This window comes from Peromyscus maniculatus, chromosome 10 (assembly GCF_049852395.1).
Source record: "Peromyscus maniculatus bairdii isolate BWxNUB_F1_BW_parent chromosome 10, HU_Pman_BW_mat_3.1, whole genome shotgun sequence".
Taxonomy (NCBI): Eukaryota; Metazoa; Chordata; class Mammalia; order Rodentia; family Cricetidae; genus Peromyscus; species Peromyscus maniculatus.
The window spans coordinates 93,072,397-93,099,173 of record NC_134861.1 but is presented as its reverse complement, the minus strand read 5'-3'; the positions used below and the strand labels follow the sequence as shown (position 1 = coordinate 93,099,173).

General features: G+C 42.3%; 1 protein-coding gene across 5 annotated transcripts in view; it reads right to left on the bottom strand.

The window, feature by feature from the left end:
• Positions 1–26,481, bottom strand: part of Cops4 (COP9 signalosome subunit 4) — a 45,244-nt gene extending 18,763 nt beyond the window's left edge. The window contains exons 1-6 of one of the 5 annotated variants that reach the window (XM_006975393.4): positions 26,222–26,481; positions 7,529–7,608; positions 6,865–7,016; positions 4,781–4,884; positions 1,263–1,416; positions 865–1,015 (exon numbers count right to left, since the gene is read on the bottom strand). In XM_006975393.4, coding sequence (XP_006975455.1) covers positions 865–1,015; positions 1,263–1,416; positions 4,781–4,884; positions 6,865–7,016; positions 7,529–7,608; positions 26,222–26,442 — 862 coding nt within the window. In that variant the 5' untranslated portion in view covers positions 26,443–26,481. Of the gene's footprint in view, positions 1–864; positions 1,016–1,262; positions 1,417–4,780; positions 4,885–6,864; positions 7,017–7,528; positions 7,609–12,905; positions 12,949–23,467; positions 25,495–25,729; positions 25,765–26,221 lie in introns of those variants that run through there. The other 4 variants (XM_006975394.4, XM_042257705.2, XM_042257706.2 and 1 more) reach the window with 4 other exon arrangements.
• Between the last annotated feature and the right edge of the window lie 296 nt (positions 26,482–26,777).

Below are 26,777 nucleotides of genomic sequence, written 5' to 3'. Positions count from 1 at the left end.
AAAAAGTGGTGGCTTAACCCTTAATCCTAGCACTCTGGAGGCAGAGCAGGTGGATGTCTGTAAGTTCGAGGCCAGCCTGGGCTATATAGGGAGTTCCAGGACAGCCAGGACTAAATAAAGAGACCCCGTGTCAAAACAGAAGAGGAAAATAAATGAGAGTTCTAGGTATGTCATGAGCTCTCAACTTATTAGAGTTCCTGGAGGATTTGAGAATGGTTAGAAAAGCCACAGCTTAGAACTAACATTCCTTCACAACAGTCTTTTCTATTTAAAAGCTGTGTGCTTTATAATGCCACACTTTAGTAAATGTTGATGTGCTGAGGAAAAGAATGAATGCTAGGTCTAAAACTGAAGCTCAAAGGGTTAAACAACTGAAAGGCAGAATACCTGAGATTCTTTGAAGATTGTGTTACATTTCTTTATTTTGTATGCATGACATGATACACCTGTGGAGGTCAGAGGACAACTTCCAGGCGAGGTTCTCTCCCTCCACCATGGGTCACCAGGCTTGTCAGCAAGACCCTCTACTGAGGGGTCATCTCACTCACCCAATCTCTAGACTTCCTCTCTGCTTTCTCCTCAGTAGTTCTCAGTTAATTCAGCAACCAATTTTTTCTTCAATGAAATTTTAGAAATAAACTTACCTCTTAACCATTCTTGACATGTGGTTTACAGGCGGATTACATTCACCTTAAATTTTTTAAGAGAAATCGTTTTGTTCCTGCTTTTGTTTACATGTTTAACTCACCTTACTGTACACAGACACCCCAGAAGGAGAGTCCCTCGCTAAGCAGGCCAACGGTTACCTTACCCTAGCGTCACTGAGCAGAGCCCTGCTGCCCTGTGAGCACAGCGCACGCGTACCTGCCGATGCCAAGATGGTGCAGTGTAGGGCGTGCTTCAAGGCCTCCAGCCTCTCGCTCTCGTGGACGATGGTCTTGTAGGAGAGCTCATTGTATCTCTGGGCAGCTTCAATAAATTTTCTTCTGTAATCAAGGACACGTGCATAGCATACCTGCGGAGGAAAAACGTCCAATTAGGGGGAACTGGAAAGACAAAGTGTCACAGTTAGGGGAGGAAAGGGTTTACTTGATTTCTGATGACTTGAGCTTGTGTCAAGTTGACACAAAACCAGCCAGGACACACAAAGAAAAGAAGCAAAGGAAATTTCCCAAATTTATAAACATTCGTCAGATGTTTTGAAACATCTTGGTATATAATTCATCAATACAAAGTTAATTCCAAACTAGCTCATTTGTTACCTTATAATGTATTTGTAACTGTTCATTGGTGGATTCATTCTGAAGCAGGGATGCTCGATTTATATAGGCCTCAGCCTGAACAGGATCATCATCCTCCAGATACAGCCTAGCAATCTTCAGGTAAGTCTCCAGTTTATAATCTACATTGTACTGTCTAGGATAAATAAAAATCAAAACAGGACAAACAGACTGAGTATTTTGTCAAGAAAATTTTTAACAAATAATAAAATTCTTAATATAATACATTATAGAAAAAAGCTAAGATTCCCTGATCTTTTATATTTTTATCATCACTGGTCATATCAAAGCTGCTCCTAGTCCTCAGATAGTCTCATAGAACAAGTACACAAGTGCCACGTTTCAGGCTTATCAGACATTGCTAGTGGAAGTACACCCAGGCTCAGCCTGCCTGGACAACAATCTGGCATTAATTCCCCAGTGATCCTCTGAATTCTTTACATTGTATGTCTTTAAGCCACTATACTTTACTTCCAGATACCAAATCCTAAAGACTCAAGGGGATGTAATTACAGTAAGTAACAAGAAGTAACTTGTAAAGTTACTCATAATTACTTATGCTAGGAAAAAATGGAAATCACTGTATCGGATTTATAGGAATGAAGCTGTGGTGTGTAAAAAGGTGGAAAAATACGTAGTGATAATCATTACTAGGTGCTTACAGACACCATCTATTTTTTTTTTTAAGTGAAAAGGCTATGGCTGGGCATGGTGACACACACCTTTTATCCCAGCAATCTGGATGCAGAGCAGGCAGATCTCTTTGAGTTTGAGGCCAGCCAGGTCTACATACCAAGCCAGGGCTATATAGCAAGACCCTATATCAAAAACATAAACTGTGGAATACAGTAGCATGTCAAACATCATTACAATGTATTTCTGCTACCCAAGTAAAGAGCGTTTGTATACAGACAACAAAACCTCGTCTTGATTAGGGAAGTGGGGAGAGTGCAGGTGGCTTGCCTGCCTGCCTGCCTGCCTTCCTTCCTTCCTTCCTTCCTTCCTTCCTTCCTTCCTTCCTCACTGGTTACATCGTATTCCAGGAATGAAGAACTGGAGACCTTACATAACTCAAACCCACAATTCAAGATGAATACTCAGAAAAGTAATCTTTTCTATTTGCCAGCCAAAGCAATAATACCTTATAGCAAGAAAGGGGAAAAAAAAAAGCCAATTAAAATTCACTTGGCTCCCACCCTGAAATTAATTCTTGTTCTGATTGTTGTGGGGAAGGGACAGACCATGGGAAGCATGTCTATGAACTGAAATCGTTTGTTCAGCTTATTTATTATCAACAGTTTATGTTTTCCCACTCACAACTTAACTGATATGAATTGTTATATCACGTTAAGCTTCTTTAATTTTTCAATTTTCTATCAGGTAACCTATTCACTATTTTAAACATCCAATGAATAATTTCTAAGGAAAGGAAGTTCCCGTTTATCCAAAGTTCGACTCCTCTATTTCCCACTTTGCGGGTTCCCAGCCCCTCTACAACTGCAGCTGGTGCCTGCACCTGACTTCACTGAGAGAGCAACCCGAGGACCTGCACAAACCCCACTCGCACACACGGCCTCTTCTCCGTGTTCCTCACATCCCTGCGCCAAGTCTGCCCGCCAGGGAACATCTGGCATTTCTGACGGTTACGGCGAGGCATGGCATTGCCGCTGCCCTGAGAAAGGAGGGCCAGGGCTGCTGACCTTGCAGGACAGCCCTACACGAAGTGTGGCGAGCCAAGATGACGCCTGTCTAAGATGCCCACCCTCCTACCAGATTCCTCTCTTTTTATACTCTTCTTCGAGGTTCCTTTGCCAATTTCTCAACATCAAACTTTTGTTTTTTGAGATAAGGTCTCTCTATGTAGCCCTGGCTGTCCTAGAACTCACTCTGTAGAGCAGGCTGGCCTTGAACTCACAGAAACCCACCTGGCTCTGCCTCCAGAGTGCTGGGACTAAAGGCGTGCACCACCATTCAAATCTTAATTTCCAGATTTAGTTTATGGATCATAAACTAAAAACCTCTGAGCTGGAGAGATGGCTCAGAGGTTAAGAGCACTGGCAGCTCTTCCAGACGTCCTGAGTTCAATTCCCAGCACCCACATGGTGGCTCACAACCATCTATGATGAGATCTGGTGCCCTCTTCTGTAGTGTAGGAATATATGCAGACAGAACATTTTGTACATAATAAACAAAAAACAAACAAAACCCCTCTGGCCTTCACTGTGGTCTCCTACACTAATTATTGTCTCCTTTTTTATGAAAACTCCACCAGAGAGCTGTCTACATTCACTTCTCCAATCAGGCTTCAGTTCTCCTCAGTCTCACCAATACCTCCCGTAGCCTTGCCCGCCCCGACACCTGATGAATGCTAACCCCAGCCAACCCTTAGTCCACTCGTCATCAGCATGGCCTCACGCCTGCTCTTTCCCTCCTTTGGTGTCTAGGAAGGAGCACACTCTACTGTTCTCACCCCAATGGACAATCCTTCCCACGTGCTACGACTCCCTCCAGCCAATTCTCACTTAAGGTCGGAGTGCTCCAGGCCACAGTGCTCACTCCTCTTCTCTAACTACATCCTTTACCTCCCCTGGAAAGGATCAATCCAATCTAGTAGAGAGGCAATGGCTCCCAAATGTCTACTTGTAATCAAGCATGCTGCACTACGTGCAGACTAAAATACTCTACTCACTACTAGTTAACTTAACCTAGTTATCGCAATACAAAATGTACACTTGAATGCCCCTTAAAACCTACTCCCTACAGGGCACGGCAACTCCATGTTTCCAACTGCTCAGGACTTGACTATTTTGTATATTCCACAGAGGAAATTAAGCAAAGCCACAGGCGATCTCCAGAAGACAGCATTTCTCAGATCCTCCCCCTCAGCTATGGCTGTGCATAAGCTTAATATCGATATTTCTACTTCTGCTGCTAACAGTTTATTCTCTACCCAGTAGTCAGTGATTCTGTAAGACACAGATCACATCATGTCACTTTGCTGCTCAAAGTCATCTAATGGCTCACTCTCATTTTCCTTTTTTTGTTTTTGAGGGAAGGTCTTACTATGAAGCCCTGGCTAGCCCACTACTCACTGAGTAGACCAGCCTGGCTTAGAACTCACAGAGATCTGCCTGCCTCTGCCTCTTGAGTGTGTGGCCTTCTCATATTTCTTTGAATCAAAGTCCTTACAAATGGCTTCAAGAACCCATCGGCTCTGATCCCTAGTACTGACTTCCTTCTCTTGTCTTTCTCTGTGTTACCTCTACTCACACTGGTATCCTTATTCTTAAGAAAACACTACAAGTACGCTGACACCTTAAGACCTCTGTGTTAACAACACAAAGTGACTTGTCCCACGCTGCCCTCGGACAGCTCACAGTCACTTCCTGAGAAGCACTTCCTACCATCTGACACATGTATTTGTATTGTCTACACTAGGAGTAAGAAAGGGTGTTAGTGAGCACTTCTACACGTCCATCCAGATCCACTCTTTACTATACTTTTGTCCTGTTTCCAGAGGAATCCCCACCAACACTTGGGCTGCATTTCTCCAGTCTTCTTCTTTCTCATAGATGGAGGCAAGATGCTGTCTTATGGAAGCCACCTGGAATGACAGAGATGTTACTCTAACAGTGCTCTCCTTCAATACAGTAAGCTGACAAGAATGCACAGGTTTATGTAGATCATCCAATTTTTTCTATCAAGTGTGCATTCACAGAATATCAAAATAATGCACTGAAAGGACACATTTCTGCAATGTGGATTGTGGCAACATTTTGTTTTCAGTATTAAATTTTGCTTTTGTGTTGTAACATACATGATGTTGGAGTTTCCCTATGTCTTTAATCTTAACTTGTATATAATCTTACTAGGGCTACTGAGATTGCTCAAGACAAAATGCAACAAAGGCCTATAATCTGAGTTTGAGCCCTAGAACCCATAGGCACGCCAAAGAGCAGAACTAATTCTACAGACCTGTCCTCTGACCTTTACCTGTGCATGGTGGCACCTGTTTACATACCCACATATCACATAATAATAAATAAAATCAAATAAAAAATCTTTACTAGGGCTGGAGAGATGGCTCAGAGGTTAAGAGCAGTGGCTGCTCTCCCAGAGGACCTGAGTTCAATTCCCAGCAACCACATGGTGGCTCACAACCATCTGTAATGAGTTCTGGTGCCCTTTACTGGCCTGCAAGGATATATACAGGCAGAACACTGTATACATAATAAATAAATAAATCTTTAAAAAAAAACAAAAAAAAAAAACTTTACTAACTCTCCAGTTGGAGCTGCAATATCCTAATACTTATTGTAAATGCTGTTTGACACAATTTTATACAAAATATGAAACCAAGCATGTTTTTCCCTTAAGGAGTTAATAACATCAGATCATAAAAATAACCTATTATTTTAAGATCAAAATCTGCTGTTGTAACACAACACGTCTGGTACACATGTGAACGCACAGAGACTGAGCAGCCGGCACAGGGCCTGCAGAGGTTAAGCCAGCCTGGGCTCCAGCCCCGAGAGGTGCAGTAAACACACAGCCGTACACCTCCCCAAGAAGATGCTTACAACGGATACCCTATGGCAAAGGGACCATCAGTCTCTGTGGGTCTATCAGGCCCACACCCAACTCAATGGGATTTCCGTGGACTTCCTGTTTCATTTTGCTTTGTTTGGACATTTTATTTATTTTTGTTTTATGTGCATTGGTGTTTTGCCCACAAGTATGTCTATGTGAGGGTACTGGACCCTGGCATTACAGACGGTTGTAAGCTGCCATGTGGGTGCTGGGAACTGAATTCGAGCCTTCTGGAAGAGCAGTTAGCTCTTAACCGCTGAGCCATCTCTCCAGCACCCAACATATTTTGTCTTATTGCTCTTTTGTTCCTTTGTTTTGATTTTTGTTTCTTTGTCTTTGTAGGTTTTGTTCATTTGTTTCTTATTTTGGTTTCTTGGAGGTTTTTATGGATTTTTGTTTTTTTAAAGAAAAAAGAGGCCGGGTGGTGGTGGCGCACACCTTTAATCCCAGCACTCGGGAGGCAGAGCCAGGCGGATCTCTGTGACTTTGAGGCCAGCCTGGTCTACAGAGTGAGATCCAGGACAGGCTCCAAAGCTACACAGAGAAACCCTGTCTCGAAAAACAGAAAAAAAAAAAAAAGAAAGAAAGAGAAAAAAAGAATATAAAGTTGGGGTGGGTAAGGAGGTGGGGAGCTCCTGGGATAAATTGGGGGAGGAGAAAACATAATTAAAATACATTTTATAAAAATTTCTTCCAGGGCTGGAGAGATGGCTCAGAGGTTAAGAGCACTAGCTGCTCTTCCAGAGGTCCTGAGTTCAATTCCCAGCAACCACATGGTGGCTCACAACCATCTATAATGAGATCTGGTGCCCTCTTCTGGTGTGCAGACATACATACATACAAACAGAACACTGTATACATAATAAATAAATCTTTAAAAAAAAAATTTCTTAAAAAAAAAAAAAAAAAATTACCAGGAATTAGGAACTTCAGTCTCCTGATTCATTAAAACAAAATGAAACAAAGCAACAAAATCTCTAATCTAGACTTTTACCTGTTCCTCAAAGGAAATGACTCGAGGCTGGATCTTCTCCAAGGTGAAGTGATAGATCTCCTTGGCTGTGCTGTCCGGCAGGTTAGGGAGGTGTGTGCAGAAATCTGTCAGCAGTTGCCGTGAGATCACAAGACTGACGTTCTCATTCACCACTTATTAAAAATAAGATGAGAAATATGAAACATGAATAATCCTAAGTTTCCATTAAGTAGTTCAATTTCACTTAAAATTATCATTTAAAACCTCTATGAGGGCAGCTTTCAATGTATTACTCAGAGACTTATCATCTCATGCTACATAATTAGTTTCCTTATGCTGGATTTTACTAATTAGATTATCTACCACAAGGCAGGAAAAATATAGTAACTTTTCTAAGAAATGGAGAGACTGGGGAAAATTTATTTCTTGAAAATTTTATACTTTTCCTTTTTTCTCTTTATTTTTGTACAAAGGGAAAGCAAAGAGTATCTATACAAAACCTTAATTGGGGTTTTCAAATTTGAAGATAATTCAATTGAGAATTAACCCAACTGTAAGCAGTTAAAAGTCTGGAATAAAACAATCTCAAAGCACATTTACTGTTGGTTGTTGTACAACAGGTTGACGAGGCTTTCAAGAACTACTCAGTAACAGAAGACAAGCAGGACACTTCCAGTCTACTCACTCGCTTCCACAAAAGCTTTCAAAGCTTCTAGTTGTTCTGTCCCAGATAACTGGATGGCTTTTTCCAGAATCTGACGATACCTAAAACAGTATCACATAAAAATAATGAATGTTTAGTTCTACTTATCAACTTAAACTGATCTAGGACCACTGAGGAAGAGTCTCCACGAGGAGTGTCTTAGACTGGCCTGTGGACAATTCTGCAGGAGACCCCGACTGCACTAACTAAAGGTGAAGACCCTCCCCCTGCTGGCAGCACTATTCCCTAGGCAGGGGATTCTGAACACAAGAACTGAGAACGAAAGCTGAGCACAATCACACACGCACTTATTCTCTCTCTGCTCTTGACTGTGATGTGGAGCAGCCTCAAGCTCCTGCTTCCTTCACTTTCCAGCAGTGATGGACAGTCACCTGGAACTGTGACCTGAAATAAACCCTTTCTCCTAAGTTGCTTTCACCGTATTTTATAGTAGCAACAGAAATGAAACTAAGACAGTCACTGTCTAATAAATAAATTCCTAAGTTTGTTTATTCATCTTACTGTCTGTCTGTTTCTGGGTTTCTGAGTCAGAGTTTGACTGTGATATAGGTCCAAGCTGGCCGTGAATTCTCTACGTAGCCCAGCTAACTTGGCAACCCTGAGCTTCCCAAATGCTAGGATTGTGGTTGTGCCACCATACCCTGCCTATTTATTCATTTCTACCACTAACTTTGACACGTACTCAGTCTTTTCAATTTACCATACTTTCTCTCATTAATCTGTAGTTGGCAGTTTTCTTTACAGCATACTGAAAAAAAAAATCTGTATTTTTTAAAGTTTCCAGCCCATCACAAGAAATACTAAGCCTCAGGACTGGTGAAACAACTCAACAGATAAAGTTACTTTCCACCAATTCTGACACCTGAGTTCCATCCCAGGGACCCACACACTGGAGAGAACTGATTTTCCAGAATTTGTTCTCAGACCACTACACACACACACACACACACACACACACACACACACACACACACACCAAAAAATAATAATAATAATAATAATAAAATAAACAAACACAATCTTAACAATCTGGGGCATGAGCGGGGGTGGGGGTGAATTCAAGGCGGGGTTAGTTCTCTGTGTAACCCTGACTGTCCTGGAACTCGCTCTGTAGACCAGGCTGGCCTCGAAGATCCGCCTACCTCTGCCTCCCAAGTGTTGGGATTAAAGGTGTGCACTATCCCCCGACTGCAATCGTAACAATTTTAAAAATAAACACTAAACCCGTAAATCTAAGGTGCTACCTCTAGTTTTTAATATTGGGTACCAGATTTTTTTTTTTTAATGTTCAAGCCCATCAGAAGAGAAGTAAATTCATAACTGTGTTACTAGCTCTATATAATTGAATCTAACATGCCTTTTTCTTGAAAATTCCCATTTAAAATTAGAACTAAAACACTAATTTTGGGGCTGGAGAGATAGTTCAGCTGTTAAAGGCTTAGGTTCACAACAACAGAATACCAATTTTCTTCTTTGTTTAGTTTTGTTTTGTTTTTTGAGTCAGGGTTTCTCTGCATAGCCCTGGCTGCCCTGGAACTCTTTTTGTAGACCAGGCTGGTCTTGAACTCACAGAGATCCGCCTGCCTCTGCCTCCCAAGTCCTGGGATTAAAGGCATGCACCACCACACCTGGCTCTTTCAAGTGTCTTAAACAGTGAGCTACATTTTTCTTCAATTGTATGTTATACAGACACACAAGACCATTATTTGAGGTGACCAGCTTGTCAACCTCCTGAATCTAGGATCATCAACAATAAGATAATATTGCCTAGACAGACTTAATGTCTTAGTATGTCCAAAACAAACTCCACCAAGCCCAATGCACTAACAATGATCTTTATGTTGTCAGATGTCTGCATTCAGTTCTAGCAACTGGTTTACTATCCATTACCACATATGGTTCAAATTGGCACTATAATACAAGTAAGAGAAACGCTAAAAGTAAACAGTAACGATTACCAGGCAACAGTGAGTTCCTTCCTGAAACACAAGCCCAAAAGGACGGGAGCTTCGCCACTGAAATACACTGTCTTGAAGGGTATGTGGCACCAAGTGAGCAGATATAACATTGTACTTCTTAAACTGAGTCAGAAGAGGGCTAAATTTTATTATTTTCATCTTTTTATTAATCTTTAAGATTTTTTTTATTTATGTATCTGTTGGTGTGAGCATCTGACACATCTGTTGGTGTGAGCATCTGTCACATGAATTTGGGTGCCCATGGAGGCCAGGAAAGGACATCAGATCATCCCTGGAGTTGGTTACAGGTGGTTGTGAGCCGCCCAGTGTAGATGCTGGGATACTAACACCAGTTCTCTAGGAGTAAGTGGCCAGCACTCTAACCAGTGACCTATCTCTTCAGCCCTCTCTTTTGTCTTTTTAAAAACATTAACTGCCAGCAGTGGTAGTGAATGCCTTTAATCCCAGCACCTGAGAGGCAGAGGCAGGTGATTTCAAGGCCAGCCTGGTTTCCAGAGTGAGTGCCAGGGCAGCCAGGGCTACACAGAGAAGCCCTGTCTCAAAAAAAAAAAAAAAAAAAAAAAAACAGAACAAAAACCAAACCATTTACTATTGAGCCTCATGCGATGGAACAGTGGTTACTCTTGCAGAGGACCAGGTTCACTTCCCAGCACCCAAACGGTGGCTCACAACATCTGTAACTGCAGTTCCAGGGGTCTGACACCCTTCCTGGCCTCTGTGGACACCAGGCACACACACAATGCAGAAACACATGCAGGCAGAACACCCATACACATAAAATAAGTCTTAAAAATATTGTGGGTGAGGGCAAAAATGCCATGGTGTACATGTAGAAGTCAGAGGACCACTTTGTTGAGCTGGTTTTCTCCTTCCCCTTTACATGGGCTCTGGGGATCAAACCCAGGTCTCCAGGTTTTCCTAGCAAGCATCTTTACCCACAATCCAGGTCAACTACACCAATCTTTTTGCTTGTTTGTTTTTTGTTTTTCGAGACAGGGTTTCTCTGTGCAGCTTTGCACCTTTCCTAGAACTCACTCTGTAGCCCAGGCTGGCCTTGAACTCCGCCTCCGCCTGCCTCTGTCTCCTGAGTTCTGGGATTAAAGGCATGCACCACTACCACCTGGCTCCATTCTTTATCTTAACACATTATTTTTAAAAAGCACTAGTTAAAAACATTTTATTTGTTTCTGTTTTCTGAGCTAGGATCTCCCTTTATAGTCCACGTTGACCAGGAATTCAGCATCACCTTGGCTAAACTCAGAGACTCCTCCTTCCTCAGTTTCCCCAGTGTTTGAACTATAGGCACGAGCCAGCATATCTGGCTAGTTAAATGCATTTACAAACATAACAACATTTCAATAATTCAGAAAGTGGTTCAGAATGAAGCCTAGAAGAAAAACTTGCATAAATAGGACAGAGCATTCAGACTGGTGATATATTTTGTAGGGCCCATTTTCAAAGCTACCATCCAGTTTCATTCCCAACTCATCCAAAATCCCCATCCCTAGTTACAGAAAACCACAATGGAAGCAGGCGTGCTAGCAGGTGTAAAAAGAAAAGATGTAGTTAGAAGTTTTCCTGTGTCCTAGCCGGCCAGCGGTCAAGACAAATCTCTCCCACTCACTTCCCCCAAGTAAACACACAGAGGTTTATATTAATTATAACTGCTTGGCCATTAGCTCAGGCTTATTACTGACTAGCTCTTACACTTAAATTAACCCATAAATTCTTATTTATGTTTAGCCATGTGGCTTGGTACAGTTTCTCAGTTCTGCCTTATCATCTTGTTTCCTCTATGTCTGGCTGGTGACTCCTGACACAGTCCTCCTCTTCCCAGAATTCTCCTCATCTGCTTGTCCTGCCTATACTTCCTGCCTGGCTACTGGCCAATCAGTGTTTTATTAAACCAGTGTACAAGGGCATTATCCAACAGCAGAAAGGAAACAGTGAGCCTTTAGAGACAGAAGTGTTACTTTATGTATTATTAAGTCAGACTCTTTAAGGGATAGGAATGATATTAGAAAACTAATTCTAATGAATATCTCATTTTAGCTTTCTCACTCTTATAGTATACACACACACAAATTCATGTATACACAAATTATCTACATATTTATTGATCTGGGTACATTTTCAGATAGGTAATGCTTAACGATGTATCATTTTTTTGACTGATTTATTTTCAAATTCAATTATATTCTATTAAATCAAAGTTATAGCTAAAGCTTATATTTACATACTTCTAGAGTTTTTTACACATGCTAATATTCAAAGACGAGTACTTACATAAATTTGCTGCCTAACCTAAAGTTAAAATTTTCTGATGCCAGGTGTGGTCGCCCACACCTTTAGTCCTAGCACTTGGGAGGCAAAGCCAGGTGAATCTGCATAAGTTCGAGGACAGCTTGATCTACAAAGTAAGTTCCAGGACAGCCAGGGCTACATAGAGAAACCTTGTTTCAAAAAACCAAACAACAACAAATTGAGATTTATTTACTTTTACTTTGTGTATAGATGTTTTGCCTACATAGATGTCTGTGCACAACAAGCATGCAGTAACCACAATGGCCTCTGTGGCCCTCTTCTGGAAGAGTCTGGAACTGGAGTTACAGATGGTTGTTAGCCACCATGTAAGCAGGTACTGGGAAATGAACCTGAGTCTTCAATAAGAACAGTGTTAACCTGAGCCATCTCTCCAGTCCAATTACTCTAAATTTTAACACATAGTTTCAAAACTTATTAGTCTGTACTAGTAATAGGAAGAACAACCAAAAGCAAATAAAAGTTTTCAAATGAAGTTTTCAACTGACCCAAACGGCCTGCTTAAACTAGGTGTGGTGATGTGCCTATTACCAGCACTTGAAGGCAGAAGCAGTAGTAGGATCGTAAACTCAAGGCTAACCTGGGCTAAAAAAGGGGGACCTTTTTAGGTCTCAAAAAAACCCAAAGATAGCATGTAAGATTTTATGTATGGTACCAAAAAAATTTACAAATAACTTTAGTCTATGACAGTCTTATAGCAAAGAAGGTAACAGTAAGAAGTTGAGCAATGTATAGTAGCACATGGCCTGTAATCCCAGCTCCTGGAAGTCTCAGGTAACAGGGTTAAGAGTTCAAGACCAGGGGGCTGGAGTTGGCTCAGCAGTTAGGAACACTTACTGCTCTTCCTGAACTTGGTACTCATCACCAACCAGGTGCTCACAGCTGCCTATAACTCTAGCTCCAGGAGATCTGATATCCTCTTCTGACCTTCCTGGTCACCTGCACCCATGTGACATATACACTCAGACATACAAACACAATACATATAAGTTTAAAATAATTCATTTTTAAAATGATTGATACAAGTATGTACTTACTATTGGATTCCCATTTACAGTAATGATGAATATGTGACTGGACCAACTCTGTTAAAAAACAACATGGCTGGATTGGAGAGATGGCTCAGTGGTTAACAGCACTTGCTGCTCTTCTAGAGGATCTAGGTTTAGTTCCTAACACCCACATGGCAGCTCACAACCATCAGTAACTCTAGTTCCAGGGGACTGATGCCTTCTCTGGCCTTCAAGGGCACAAAGCACACACACGTATACATAGATGTAAGCAAACACTAACACATATAAAATAAAAACAAGCATCCATTTTTTAAAAACACAGCCAGAAAGGCTCCTAACCCCCCTGTGCTGGTTTGAAAGGAAATGGCCCCCAAAGGGAGTTGCACTATTAGGAGGTGTGGCCTAGTTGGAGTTGGTGTGGTCTTGTTGGAGGAAGTGTGTCACGGTGGACGGAGGCTTTGAGGTCTCATATATGCTCAAGCCACACCTGTAGCATGAATTCTAATTGGTCTTAATAATCAAAACTCCGTGTCAGATATCGGGGTAAATGCTAAAAGATCAGAGAAGTAAAGGAGCAGCCACAGTCACCTCTTACCTCCACGGCTCCTCAGACTGAAAAGGGGGCCGAGCTCCTGTCTCCGCCCATCTTATATTCCCATCTACTGGAGCTGCTTGTGCAGGGGTCAGAAGGTGTCTCCCACCCGAGTCACCACCTTGCCATCTAGGTTTTCCTCTTTTTCCCCTAAGCCTCTGAATGAGCTTGAGATTTATTCTGTTGCAGTCTCTCTGCAACAGACTCCACAGGTGCTTGGGCTCAATATACTGCCAGAGAGGCCCCTCACCACCAACCAGTGCTGCTTTTAGGCAGTTCCTGCTGCACATGTTTCTTCCCCATGATCCCTTGTGTACCTTCTTCATACAGTGGGTTCCCTGGACCCCCTCCTCGGGCTGCTGCCACACTAGGTGGCTGCCTTGACACACGCTCCAGCTTCTACTGTTCTATGCAACAGCAGTCAGCCTGACACTTCATCATTATCTGAGTCAGCAGCAGATTTGGGGAGACAACTGGGAATTCTTAAAGGGAGGAATTGGTTAAAAGAGAGAGATTTTTCCAACATTAAAAAATGGGAAATACAGCAGGACATGGTGGTGCGTGCTTTAATTCCAGCACTCGGGAGGCAGAGGCAGGCCTCTGTGAGTTTGAGGCCAGCCTGGTCTACATCGTGAGTTCTAAGGCAGTCAGAGCTGTTACACAGAGAAATCCTGTCTTGGGAAAAAAAAAGGGGGGGGGGCGACACTATTACAATGGAGGGAATTAGGTCTGATAATATGCTGGATGGTTTGAAAATAGAAGAATTAAATGAGAGCATAATTAATTTAGATGGGATTTATATAATGTCACTTATAAACATTATTGGTTTTATCTTTATCAATAAAAAAGTTGGTTAATATGAGTGCTAAGATACAAGTTTTAGAAAAACTTATTTAAACAGATCATAGAGATATTCAGACCCAGACAGAGGAATTTAAGGGAGAACCAATCTCAGTGCTGCATTATAAGGTTAGAGAGGAAACAGCCTCAGGTTTTCAAACTACCAACTTTAATTTATCCAGTAACCTTACTGGAATTGCCAAATGACAGATACCTCTAATGCTGTGTAAGAGCTGAATGGACTCCTGTGGAAATGTTAGATCTGAGGAGATTTAAGGAAGCAACAGTCTCATATGGCATGCAATCACCTTTTGTGAAGCCGATGTTAAACCATGGTCAATTTGTAATAGAATTATTATCTCAAGACTGGAGAGACTTGGTTACGGCAGTCTTGGAGCCTGGTCCTCAATTACAGTGGAGGACCTGGTGGAAGGATGAGGCTAAGCGCCTTCAACAACGAAGTAGAGCCGGGGGTATGGAAATGTCCCAAGATCAACTTCTTGGAGAAGGTGATTATGCTAATGTAGAAAAGCAATCTCTATATGATGACCACATTCTGGCTTTATACCACGCAGCAGCCTTGAATGCTTGGGACAGAATTGAAGAAGCAGAAAAGAAAACTGAGTCATTTACTAAAGTTATACAGGGCCGAAAAGAAACTTTCACTGATTTCTTACAAAGATTGACTTCAGCAGTAAATAAAATGATACCAAATTCAGAAGCTAGACAAATAATAATTGAATCTCTGGCTTTTGAAAATGCTAATACACAATGCAAAAGGGTAATTAGGCCATTAAAGGCAAGGTCAGCACCCTTGGAGGAATGGATCCGAGATATAATTAATATTGAATCTCATAACAATGATGATGCTTGGATAGGAGAGGTGATTTCCAGAGGGTTGAAGAAAAATCAAAATGTCAAGTGTTTCAATTGCAGTAAACAAGTTCACCTAAAAAGGGATTGTAAACGTGGCATTCCTAGAAACAATGTGTTTTCTAAGCATAATCCAAACAGAAAGCCCTCCCTTCTGGATTATGCAGGTGTGGCAAAGGCAAACATTGGACTAATGAATGAAAATCAATGAGGGACAGAAAAGGTAACCTGTTGCCATTAGAAAACGCCTTGAGGGGTCTCTCGTAGGACCCCATGTCAAATTCAGTTCAGTCATTTCCTGTCATCATGGAGGAAACTCCTTCCCAGAGCAATTAAAGAACTTAATGTTTATTGTAAGAAACCACACTGCTCTGGATGATAGACCAGCTATAGAAGAGAGAAGAAAAATTCAGGAGAAACCATATAGCAAAATTGATAAAAATTAGATTTGAACAAGAGAGACCACTTACTTAGAAGAGATGATAGTTCATCAAACAGCATGGCTGTTCAATCTAAACTAACCTATAAAACTAACAAATGCTTTTCATTTGATCAGATTTAACTTTCCAAAAGGGAACTTCCCCAAATTAGGGTTGGGGAAGAGTTTTGTTTTTGTCTTTCAGAAGAATGAAGGCATTCAGATAAGGAATCTGAAGAACACTGAACAAACAAGACATGAAGAAAAAGGACAAATTATCCAGAAAAAAAAAAATGTCCCAAGAAAGAGAGTAAATTGACCTATTGGTGTGTCACATATCCAACAGGTAACTTTCATAAATCTTCCCAAATGTTTGTTTCTGCTGTTCTGTACAAATATAAAATGCAAATAGTCTCTTTGTAGTCACAGTTCAATTGAAAATCAAAGCTGGCTTTAAAGTTGGAGCATGGCTCTCTCCTTCTCTAAACCCAAGCATGCTTGTTAAAGTAAACTCAAAATCTCTGTCTCAAGTCGAAGAGCCACCTAATATGAGACAAAAGAAAAACCAAAATTAGGGACTATTCTATTGCCACTAATCTCATGATCCTTTGGTTTTATTTTGACTCTGTAAAGCTTTTCTTAAGGTATATTATCTCAAAATTTATAAGATCAATATATTATATATATATGTATTTTTATTTTGTCATGACATTAATAGTCATATAAAGTACTAATTCTAGAAAAAGGCTTCATCTAGTTTCCTGTACATGATTTCAGGTCTGAGTCTCTATCAGGTAATTAGGAATTAAGATTTGTACTCTGGATGTACATAACAAATATTCATCCTTTAACCTCTTTGAAATCTACTGCAAATGACATTTAAAATGTTTAAGTTTTCTGCTGTAAACCATGACCACACCTAACAGCGACCTTTGAAGTCTCCAAAAGGATGATGGGACCCCACAATGACAATTCCACCTGCACTACAATAATGCCACTAAGCTGACAAAAGCCACCTAAAGATCAGCTTTGGAATACAAACTGCTCAGGACAATTTTGAGGTAGCTAGCTGAGACGACCCAGCCTCACAGACTACTCCAGCCAGGACTTGAGACAAGTCCACCTGCACTTTTCTATTACCCAGAGAATGGACAACAAATAATACGGTTACCTCTCCCAGGACTTGACAACCCAAATTTTTCTTCTCAGGATCCCCTAAAGATGCCATTGCCCCAGGCAGCAGGAAGTAATTTTAAGAAAACAACACCCACATTCCCAAGAGGTGGGGTAGGTAGTTTTTGGTCTTTCAATGGGTTATGGATAATTGTCATTGTTTAGGGTGGTTGGCTACAAGTTATATTGGTAATGGTCAGGAAAAAAGCTGAACAAAGGAGATTAGATTCAGGGTTCTTGTTTTGGAAAGAAAAAGGGGAATATAGAAATGATAGGATAAAAGGATAGACTGCCTAGCAAGCGCAAGTCCCTGGGTTCGATCCTCAGCTCCAAAAAAAAAAAAGAAAAAAAGGATAGATTATTGAATCTATTCTGAAAAATAAAGTGGGATATAGATATGATAGGATAAAAGGGTAGATTATTAAATCTACTTTTAAAAAGCAACTACTTGTTTTAAATATTTTACATTGATACGGATCTTTGTATATTGACACAAATTTGAGTTATTTTTGTTAGAACATACTGTATATACATTTCTACTGTTGTTTAAACTATTATACCTATACAACTCATCTAACAATGTAATGCAAATTTCTAGTCCTTGAAAGTTATTATTACAAACTATTAAGGATAGAAAGAAATTCAGGTAAACAGTCACCTATTACAATCAAACTTGTAGTCGTTAGGTATGTTTTCAAGGTTAAACAGGTATATTTTAGATAAACAAGTGGTCTTCAAACACTTCAGAGATCTACAGAATATGGCATTTAAGATGTTTTAAGCCGGGCAGTGGCAGCACACGCCCTAGCACTCGGGAGGCAGAGCCAGGCAGATCTCTGTGAGTTCAAGGCCAGCCTGGGCTACCAAGTGAGTTGCAGGAAAGGCGCAAAGCTACACAGAGAAACCCTGTCTCAAACAAACAAACAAACATACATTCTGGGTTAGGTCTTCAGCTCCGACAAAAAAAAAAGTTTTAATAACATAGGTTCTTTTTTTTTTTTAAATGACAATGAGACATGTCTGCTCCTGGCAGTACCAATCTACTTCAGAGAAGATGATGAGCATCGAAGAAACTCCATATGCAGTTTACTTTCTTTGTGGCAAAAGTTAGCCACTGGGCAAAAAAGCACTCTTGCCTCGACTGCTGACAGTATGCTGTCCAAAATGGACAAACAGGACACAAAAGAGAGTGACTGCCGAACTTTGCTAAGACAAGATGGGACAGCCCTTCAAAAATCCTGCTTCACAGATAAGTCTGTCAGATGTTAGGCCTGTAGGCCAAAGATGGATGCCCCAATGTTGCAGAGGAACCTTGGGTGACTGTCCAGGCCCCCAGCTGTCTCTGTCATTTCTCACATTTTTGGAAGTTGCTTGCTTGTACTTCCTGCTTACTCAGGTAATATTTCCTTCTCTGGTCTCTGATGGAGTTGAAGACTAGATAGTTATGTTATGGTTTTCCTTGTTAACAAATTCAGAAAAGAAACTCACTAAAGAGGTAGAAATGTTTTAGGGTTGAGAGACATTAAAAGATAGTTTTGGTGATGTAAGTTAGAATAGAAATTGAATTAGATACAACATTTTGGACTCACCAAGATAGGCTAGATAATGAAGTATGATCTCTGAATTTGTCAAATGTTTATGGACTAGACATTGTTAATGTATTTATTGCCTGTGTATATTGTATACAGTTATTGTAGTTACTGTATATAATTTTTCTTATATTGGTTATAACCTTTTATTTTAGACAAAAAGGGGGAAATGTGATTATTTTGTTTGTGCTCTACCAAAGCTTGCCTGAAGATCAGAGGGTGGGGCTAGCCATTAGTTAACCATAGAGGTCTAGAGGTCTGTATAGACAGGAGACAGGAAGTGATAAGGCAGGCAGACATAGGAGCTCAGCTCCCTTTTTGGTCTGAGTGTTGGGGAATATTATTTTAAGGTATGTTACTTTTGTTTATGTTGCATTTGTTTAACTCTGTGAAACTGTGTTATTGTGCCTGTCTAAAACACTTGATGGTCTAATAAAGAACTGAACAGCCAATAGCAAGCAGAAGAAAGGATAGGTGGGGCTAGCAGGCACAGAGAATATATAGAAGGAGAAATCTGGAAAGAAGGAGGACCCAGGGGACAGCAAGCCACAGAGTAAGAAACAAAAAAAGGTATACAGGAATAGAAAAGGAAAAGCCCAGATGCAAAATAGATGGGGATAATTTAAAGTTAAGAAAAGCTGGCAAGAAACAAGCCAAGCTAAGGCTGGGCATTTATAATTACAAGTAAGCCTCCATGTGTGATTTATTTGGGAGCTGGACGGCAGGATCCCCCCAAACAGTAAAAAGCAAAAACAAACAACAACATCTGAGGAGTTGTGGAGGTAAGAGGTGACTTTGTTCCTTTATTTCTCTGATCTTTCAGCATTTACCCCATACCTGACTTCAGGTTTTGATTATTAAGTCCAATTAGAATTCATGCTACACATGCCCAGTACTTACTGTTGCTTACGTATTAACATGTAGCAGCTCCTTCTCCAGCACCATGTCTGCCTGCATGCCACCATGTTGCACCATGATGATAATGGACTAAATCTCTGAAAATGTAAGCCACCTCAATTAAATGTTTTCCCTTTATTGAGTTGTCTTGGTCATGGTGTCTCTACACAGCAACAGAAACCCTAACTAAGACACACTAAGACACACACACACACACACACCAAACAACATAGGCAATTACCATTGCTGTGGTTTGTCCACTAGAATTAGATGGTAAGGTGCTATTGCTGAAAATCACACATGCTCTGGTTACAAGACACAGAGATATCAAGCTGGGCTAGAAGCTTCTGCTCTGCTGGTTAACCCTCACTGTGACAGAAGGTACTGTTGAAGGAAGAATTGTCAACAAGTCTAACTTAGCTGTGGACCTTGTATTCAACACTACTAACTGACCAAGCAAGGTATGCCCACTGGCATAATAATGCCAAGTCAATAATGGAGATAACCAACCACTTTCTGATTGGATTTGACTTTTGTGGGGGGAATTCATGTCTGATAGTGTAGACTGAGTCAAAAGCCCAGGGCTGGAGACGCTATAGGCCCTAGTATGGAAGCTGCTATAGGCATTTTGCAGACATATGCCCATCAAATGGCCTTCAAAATAATTATGCTTATTCTATAGATAGTGCTACTATCATCTTTAGTCAGAGCAGCTTCTTTTTACAGTGGGCAGTGGTAATTTATAAAGACTCACAACTGGTTCTAGAGTGACTAGGATAAATGACTGTTGAATATTCATCAATGAATGGGATTTCTACACCACCCTCTCCAAGGCTCAAGGAACATCCCAGTAAAGGGAGTGGAAAGACTCTAAGAATGCCAGTGAGCTAGCTCAGTAGAAGAAACACCTCTCATGCAAGCCTAATGTCTTGAGTTCTATCCTTGAAACCATGATGGAAGGAGAGAACTGATGACTTCTGAAATTTGTCCTCTGATCTCACGTGCACCTGCACACATGTATGCACGTGCACACAGTTTAAATAAGTAAATGGAAAAGACATGGGGAACAGGGAAAAAATAAGAATGTAAAGGTGAACCACAGCTTCGTCCTGAAGGCATTTTCTAGTCCTCAAAGCAATGGAGGGAGAAGTGAGGTGGTAGACACTTCTAATACAAAGAAAAGGTGGGCTCTACTTTGGAGCACTCTGTAAATCTGCTGGAAATACTGAAAAGCAAGTTGCTGTTTCTGGGAGACTAATTCAAGTTCTTTGTCTGCCAAACAAGGAAACTTAAGCACCTTGAAATAAGGTACAAATTCAATACCAAGGATTATCTAGAAGGAAAAAATCGGAAGCCCTTTGTCTTAAGACTGTTAGCAGGTGCTGAGAGAAGGAAATGAACATTTTTTGACACACGATTCTGGCTCCAAATTGTCTCTAAAAATAGCTTTGAAAATAATTTGCCAAAAGACAAAGATTAGTAAGGCACATGATAATATTAACAAGCATCAACAAAAGTAACAATTAATGCAAGAACTAGGAACTTATGCTGAAGCCAGAAAAACTGTAATACAATTACACTAGGGAGATAAGGTAAGCTCTGAAGCTCAACAAGGAAGTAGGAACTGTGTTGTGTCGTTTGGAAAACAAACCATAAGGAATTACAGAACTGAGAAACACTATAACCAACTTAAATACTCAACAGCAAATGAGACAGTTGAAGAACTTATCTAGAATGAAGCATAAAAATACAAAAAAACATGAGAGAGAAGATATACAAGTTCCAGTACATTGTTCTGAACAGAGGTTTCACTGGAGTCTAGAGGAGAAATAAGACAGAGCAGAGGTAATGAAGAGGTATTACTTAGACCACAAATAGCAGCTTATGTCTATAGTTGCAATACTTGGAAGGCCGAGGCAGGAGGATTACAGTGAGTTCAAAGTCAGTCTGAGCTATACAGACACTGTCAAAAAGGGGGGGGGGGGCGCAGGCAGACAGGGAAACAGATAATCTAACAAACATTCTCAGAACTGCTCACAGAATCTAACCCATTGGGCTTCCCAGTGAAGCTCAGCTGAGTAAGTTTGAATATTTTCAAAAGGTGGCCACAATTCTTTCACTCCCAGTATCTATGTCCTTTTGCAATTTGACTTGGTAGTTTTTCACATAAATTTTAAAAAAAAGTTTATTTCCCCACCACATTCTAAACTTGTTGACCAAGAAAATGTAGCAGAAATGAAATGCCCGTTCTGTCATTATCTTTGGAACCTTGTTGTCACATATAAGCCAACCAACTCACAAGACAGAGCAGTGCACCTGGTCTGCAAGCTTGCTGTAGATGCAGTCAGTGCACCTGGTCTGCAAGCTTGCTGTAGATGCAGTCAGTGCACCTGGTCTGCAAGCTTGCTGTAGATGCAGTCAGTGCACCTGGTCTGCAGCTCACTATAGATGCAGTCAGTGCACCTGGTCTGCAGCTCACTGTAGATGCAGTCAGTGCACCTGGTCTGCAGCTCACTATAGATGCAGTCAGTGCACCTGGTCTGCAAGCTTGCTGTAGATGCAGTCAGTGTACCTGGTCTGCAAGCCTGCTGTAGATGCAGTCAGTGCACCTGGTCTGCAGCTCGCTGTAGATGCAGTCAGTGCACCTGGTCTGCAAGCTTGCTGTAGATGCAGTCAGTGCACCTGGTCTGCAGCTCACTGTAGATGCAGTCAGTGCACCTGGTCTGCAGCTCACTGTAGATGCAGTCAGTGCACCTGGTCTGCAGCTCACTGTAGATGCAGTCAGTGCACCTGGTCTGCAGCTCACTGTAGATGCAGTCAGTGCACCTGGTCTGCAGCTCACTGTAGATACATGCAAATGACTACTGTTTTAAGTCACTGGGGGTTAGGAGCTCATAATATGGGGCTATATGCTGGCTTGACTACTATGTGACTTCAGTTTCTTTGTGTTTGTGTGTGTGTATTCCTCCCCCTGGAGTCCCTCCCACTCTCAGAAGTCCTTTCTCACTTTTCCTAAATAAAGCTGTTTACTTTGAACAAATAAAAAGTATATTTTCTGCTTTTTCCTCCATATATAATGCTAATAACATTATCTACTTGCTCCATAGTGTTTGTACACAAACAGCATTTATTCTGGACATGGGAAATCACTAAAACTGTCCTGGAGGATTAACAGAGAACCAAAGAACTTGAGTTAGAAGGGCCTTGGAGGTTACTGTCTCTCTGCCACTGCAGACACTCATGCATATGCTCATTTTAACATGTCTATTCCATTATTATTAAGAAAATTCTAATCCAAAGTCTACCTCGCTGGAGCAGAGTACACTCTTATTTTTTCTTCTGAAAAAAGTCTTCTCAGAAAGCAAAGGCAACTAAGAAGTCTATTACTAATAACTTTTTTTAAAATAAAATGTTAGTTGGTCCTGGCAGGGCACATTTGTAAACCCAGTTTGGGGGAACCTGAGGCAAAAGAATCAAGAAGGAGTTTAAGGCCAGCCTGGGCTACAAGAAACCCTGTCTCAAAACAACAAACAAAAAGAAATGTTTAAACTGCAAAACACCTCCCAGCCTTCTCTGGATTCCTCCCACACTCTAGAACTGGAAGGAAGAAGTTTTAAGGGTTGTATTTTCTTTTTTTTTTTTTTTTTTTTTGGTTTTTTGAGACAGGGTTTCTCTGTGTAGCTTTGCGCCTTTCCTGGAGCTCACTTGGTAGCCCAGGCTGGCCTCGAACTCACAGAGATCCGCCTGGCTCTGCCTCCCGAGTGCTGGGATTAAAGGCGTGCGCCACCAACGCCCGGCTTAAGGGTTGTATTTTCATAAGGATGATTCAACAAAGACCTATAACCAATGCCCTGATACCTGACCTCAAAGAAACAACATTTTAAAAATAAACTATATTCTGGTCCAGGAAGTGGACAAATGAACAAACAATCTAATCTATGTCCAAATAAAGGTAGGCTACTGCTGGGCCCAGGCAGACCAACAAAGCAAGCTCAGTGTGGGGATGGGTCTGAGTATGCCTTTGGTGCCTGTCCTGGATCTCACTCTGTCGAACAGGCTGGCCTCAAACTCACAGAGATCCACCTGGCTCTGCCTTCTGAGTCCTGGGATTAAAGGTGTGCGCCACCACTGCCCGGCCTAATTGAGTTTTTAACAAGAAAAGCAATATAGTCTTGTTGGTTAAAAGTGAGCTTTTGAGACAAACCTGGGTTCAATTAGTTCTGTCCCCTCCTGGCTATTTACTGATTTAACAATATTTCTTGAACAGCACACTGCATGGGAACCGAGGGCATCAGCATTAGGAATCTTGTACTTCCTAATTCCTTAACGTGGAAGCTGTTGTTTCTCAGTTCCAATATGAAAACCTTAGATGCACAGATGTCGCGGTGTTTCACAAAGGTATGTGGCTGGAGAACTGTTTTGTTAGGAGGGTAAACATCCAAACACATTCTTTTTGGTTTTTTGAGACAGGGTTTCTCTGTGTAGTTTTGGTGCCTGTCCTGGATCTCACTCTGTAGACCAGGCTGGCCTCGAACTCACATAGATTCACCTGTGCTGGGATTAAAGACATGCGCCACCACTGCCGGCCCCTAACACATTCTTACTGGTAAATACCCAGAGGCAAGGCCAAGAATATTCTAGAAAGCAGCACTGAGGGCTGGAGATGGCTCAGTGGTCAAGAGTGCTTGCTGCTTTTCCAGGGACCCTTAATTCAATCCCCAGCACCCGTCAGGTGGCTCACAACCACCCGTAACTCCAGGTCCAGGGGGTGATGCCCTCTTTTGGCACCCATGGGCTCCTGCACACAGACGGCACTCACTCACACACACGTAAATAAAAATAATAAACTGCATCTTAAGACAAGAAAGAAAGCAATATTGAGGGAGGACACCCCAGCTAGCTAGGACTGCATGGCCTACCATTTACCAAGCCAATTATTTAAACTCACGTGGCAAACTACCACAGTAACGGTGACTCACACCACCCTTGTCCATATTCCTTTGCAGTATCACTTGGCTACTAAAAAGTTAGTGGTACATTCTATTTCCTTTTCCCGTGAGCCCGGGCTGGTTTTGTTATTGCTTTCATCAGTCTTACAGAGTTGATGGGAAACTTCTTAACTAGCCTCAAGCCTTGCAGCTTCCATTCTAATCCAGGTAGAACACTCTGATGGAGGAAGTCCCAGAAGAAAGCCAGAGCCAAACTATGGAATGAGCATAAAAGACCCCGCCAACAATCAGATATCTACACAAGCCCAGCCCTAACAGAACTGCCAGCCAAATTAATCTGCATAATTGAACCAGGTAAGATCAGGGATACAACCCAGGCAACACCAGAATCCTGAGGGGAAAAGTACTTTTACACCACTAAACTGTGTATTGATTAAGCAGCAATAGACAAAAGAAACAACCCATTGGAGGCATACTGCTGTTCATCTCCACTTCAGCTTATGAAGTAGATAGAAAGTCAAAGTTCCAGAAGTCTTTCCAGTTGGAAAAGCTGTGTCTTATCTGATAACTGATTATGTTTTCTGTAATACAGTGGAGAAGCAAACGAAATACAAGAGAATACACAAGCTAGCTTTACTTTCATCCAAATCTATAAAAAGTATTAATACACACACACACAAAAAAGACTAAACAATGAAGACATAGTCAACTATTTGCAACTCCTGGAATAAGTCTGTTTGTATTTACCGAATGCTTAACAGTAACAATTCCATGACGTCTTCTATATACCAGGGACTGAATCAGTTATTTAAGTGTGGTAAGTACATAGACACACTCATTTTTTTGAAATTAGATAAGACTAAGTCTCATTTAATTATACTACCATTTTTTTAAGCAGAAAAATGAAGCATAAAGTAGTTAAGCCCAGGGTATAACTAAATTTACCAGCGAAAAACAGCACAGCCGCCACACAACATACACAGCATTTCAACGTGCAGGCCTGAGCAAGAGTATCCCACCAATTAGACTAACGTGCTCTCAGCAGAAAGAGCCGGGCTCGTCCTTAATCCCAGGACTCGGGAGGCAGAGGCAGGCGGATCTCTTGAGTTTGGGGCCAGCCATGTCCACAGAGTGAGTTCCAGGACAGCCAGGGCTACACAGAGAAACCCTACGTCGAAAAACAAAAAAACAAACGAACAAAAAACAAAAAACGCCTTTCCGCAGAAAGCAAAGCTGTGAAATCTACCAAAAGAGAACGACTTAAACTGTTCCACGACTACCTGGGGGAGCTGACACGTCTCCAATTCTGACGTGGAGCAGACCTAAGCATTCTAAGGGTTCGACAAAATTCCTAGGCAGCCTACGGGAAACATCACTGTTCTTGACATCCTAGGCCTAGGGCAGTCTGCCTGTGTTCTCCTCTACGGAGTTGGTGACAGACTGAGCACCCAGGACAGAAAGGACCCACACACGCTTAGGAACTTGAGAGGTGCTGGACGTCATGACAGCGGCCATACCTCCTCGGCGCCCCTGTCATCCTGGAAAGCCTTCTCTTAGAAACCAAACACAAACAAACAAAAAAACTCTGCCTCGAATCGTAGCATTATAAATGTATCTCCAGCAAGGCGAGGGCGGAGGCGGCCGCAAACCCAAGTCAAACTCGGTGTGGCTGGGCCGGCCGGAGACGCTAGCGAAGGCGGCCACCGCCGAGGGAGGCAGCCGTCATCTTCCTCGCCACGCTTCCCGGGGCCGAGGGAACCCACAGAGGACGCTATCAAGGACTTGAGACGCTGGCGGTCGGCCCGGGTCTCGGGGCGCTCAGGACCCAGCACACGGTCCCCTGCAGGGCTCCGCTGCTCCCTGCATTTACCGCCAGAGCCGCCTCGAGGCCCGCCCCCCTGAGCCCGCGGGCCTACCACCTCGGCCCCAGGCCCGGGGGACCTCCGCCACCCCCGGGAAGGTGGATGGGTGGCTTCGCTCCCGCCTCTGGACTCCCAGGGAATACTCACTTGCCCGCCAGATCTTTATGGGAGCCGCTCGAATTCATGAGCTGGGCCAAATCCTGTCGCACGGCAGCCGCCATCTTTCTCCCAGCGCAGCCACGGCGGCGGGACCTCTCGCAGCCAAAAAGGAAACGAGCGCGGTCCTCCAGGGCGCGGGCAGAGGGAACCCGGAGGGGCCATAGAGTCGCGCCTTGACGGGCCAGAGCGCCGCGTCTGGGAGCCGGCATTGGCTCCGCCCTCGGGCTTGAGTGACACGGAACTCCTCTCCTCCGCTTTGAGACCCGCCCAGGCCTCTCGAGGGACGCCGGCTCTCACGCTCCGACCTGGGATTGGCTGAAGGGCCTGAAGGCGTGTGCCTTGTGCAACTGCAGGAAGGGCCCGGCCCCGTTAGAACTAGGGCGGCGGTTGTCAGTTCCGGGCCTAAGGATGATCGTTCTCCCCTTCTTTCTTTAAGGCCTCTCTTAAACTACCCGGGGTAAAGAACGAGCTGTGTGTGGTTTTTATTTCCAGGCACTGAGAAAACAAACAAACAAACAAAAACCCCAACACACACACACACACA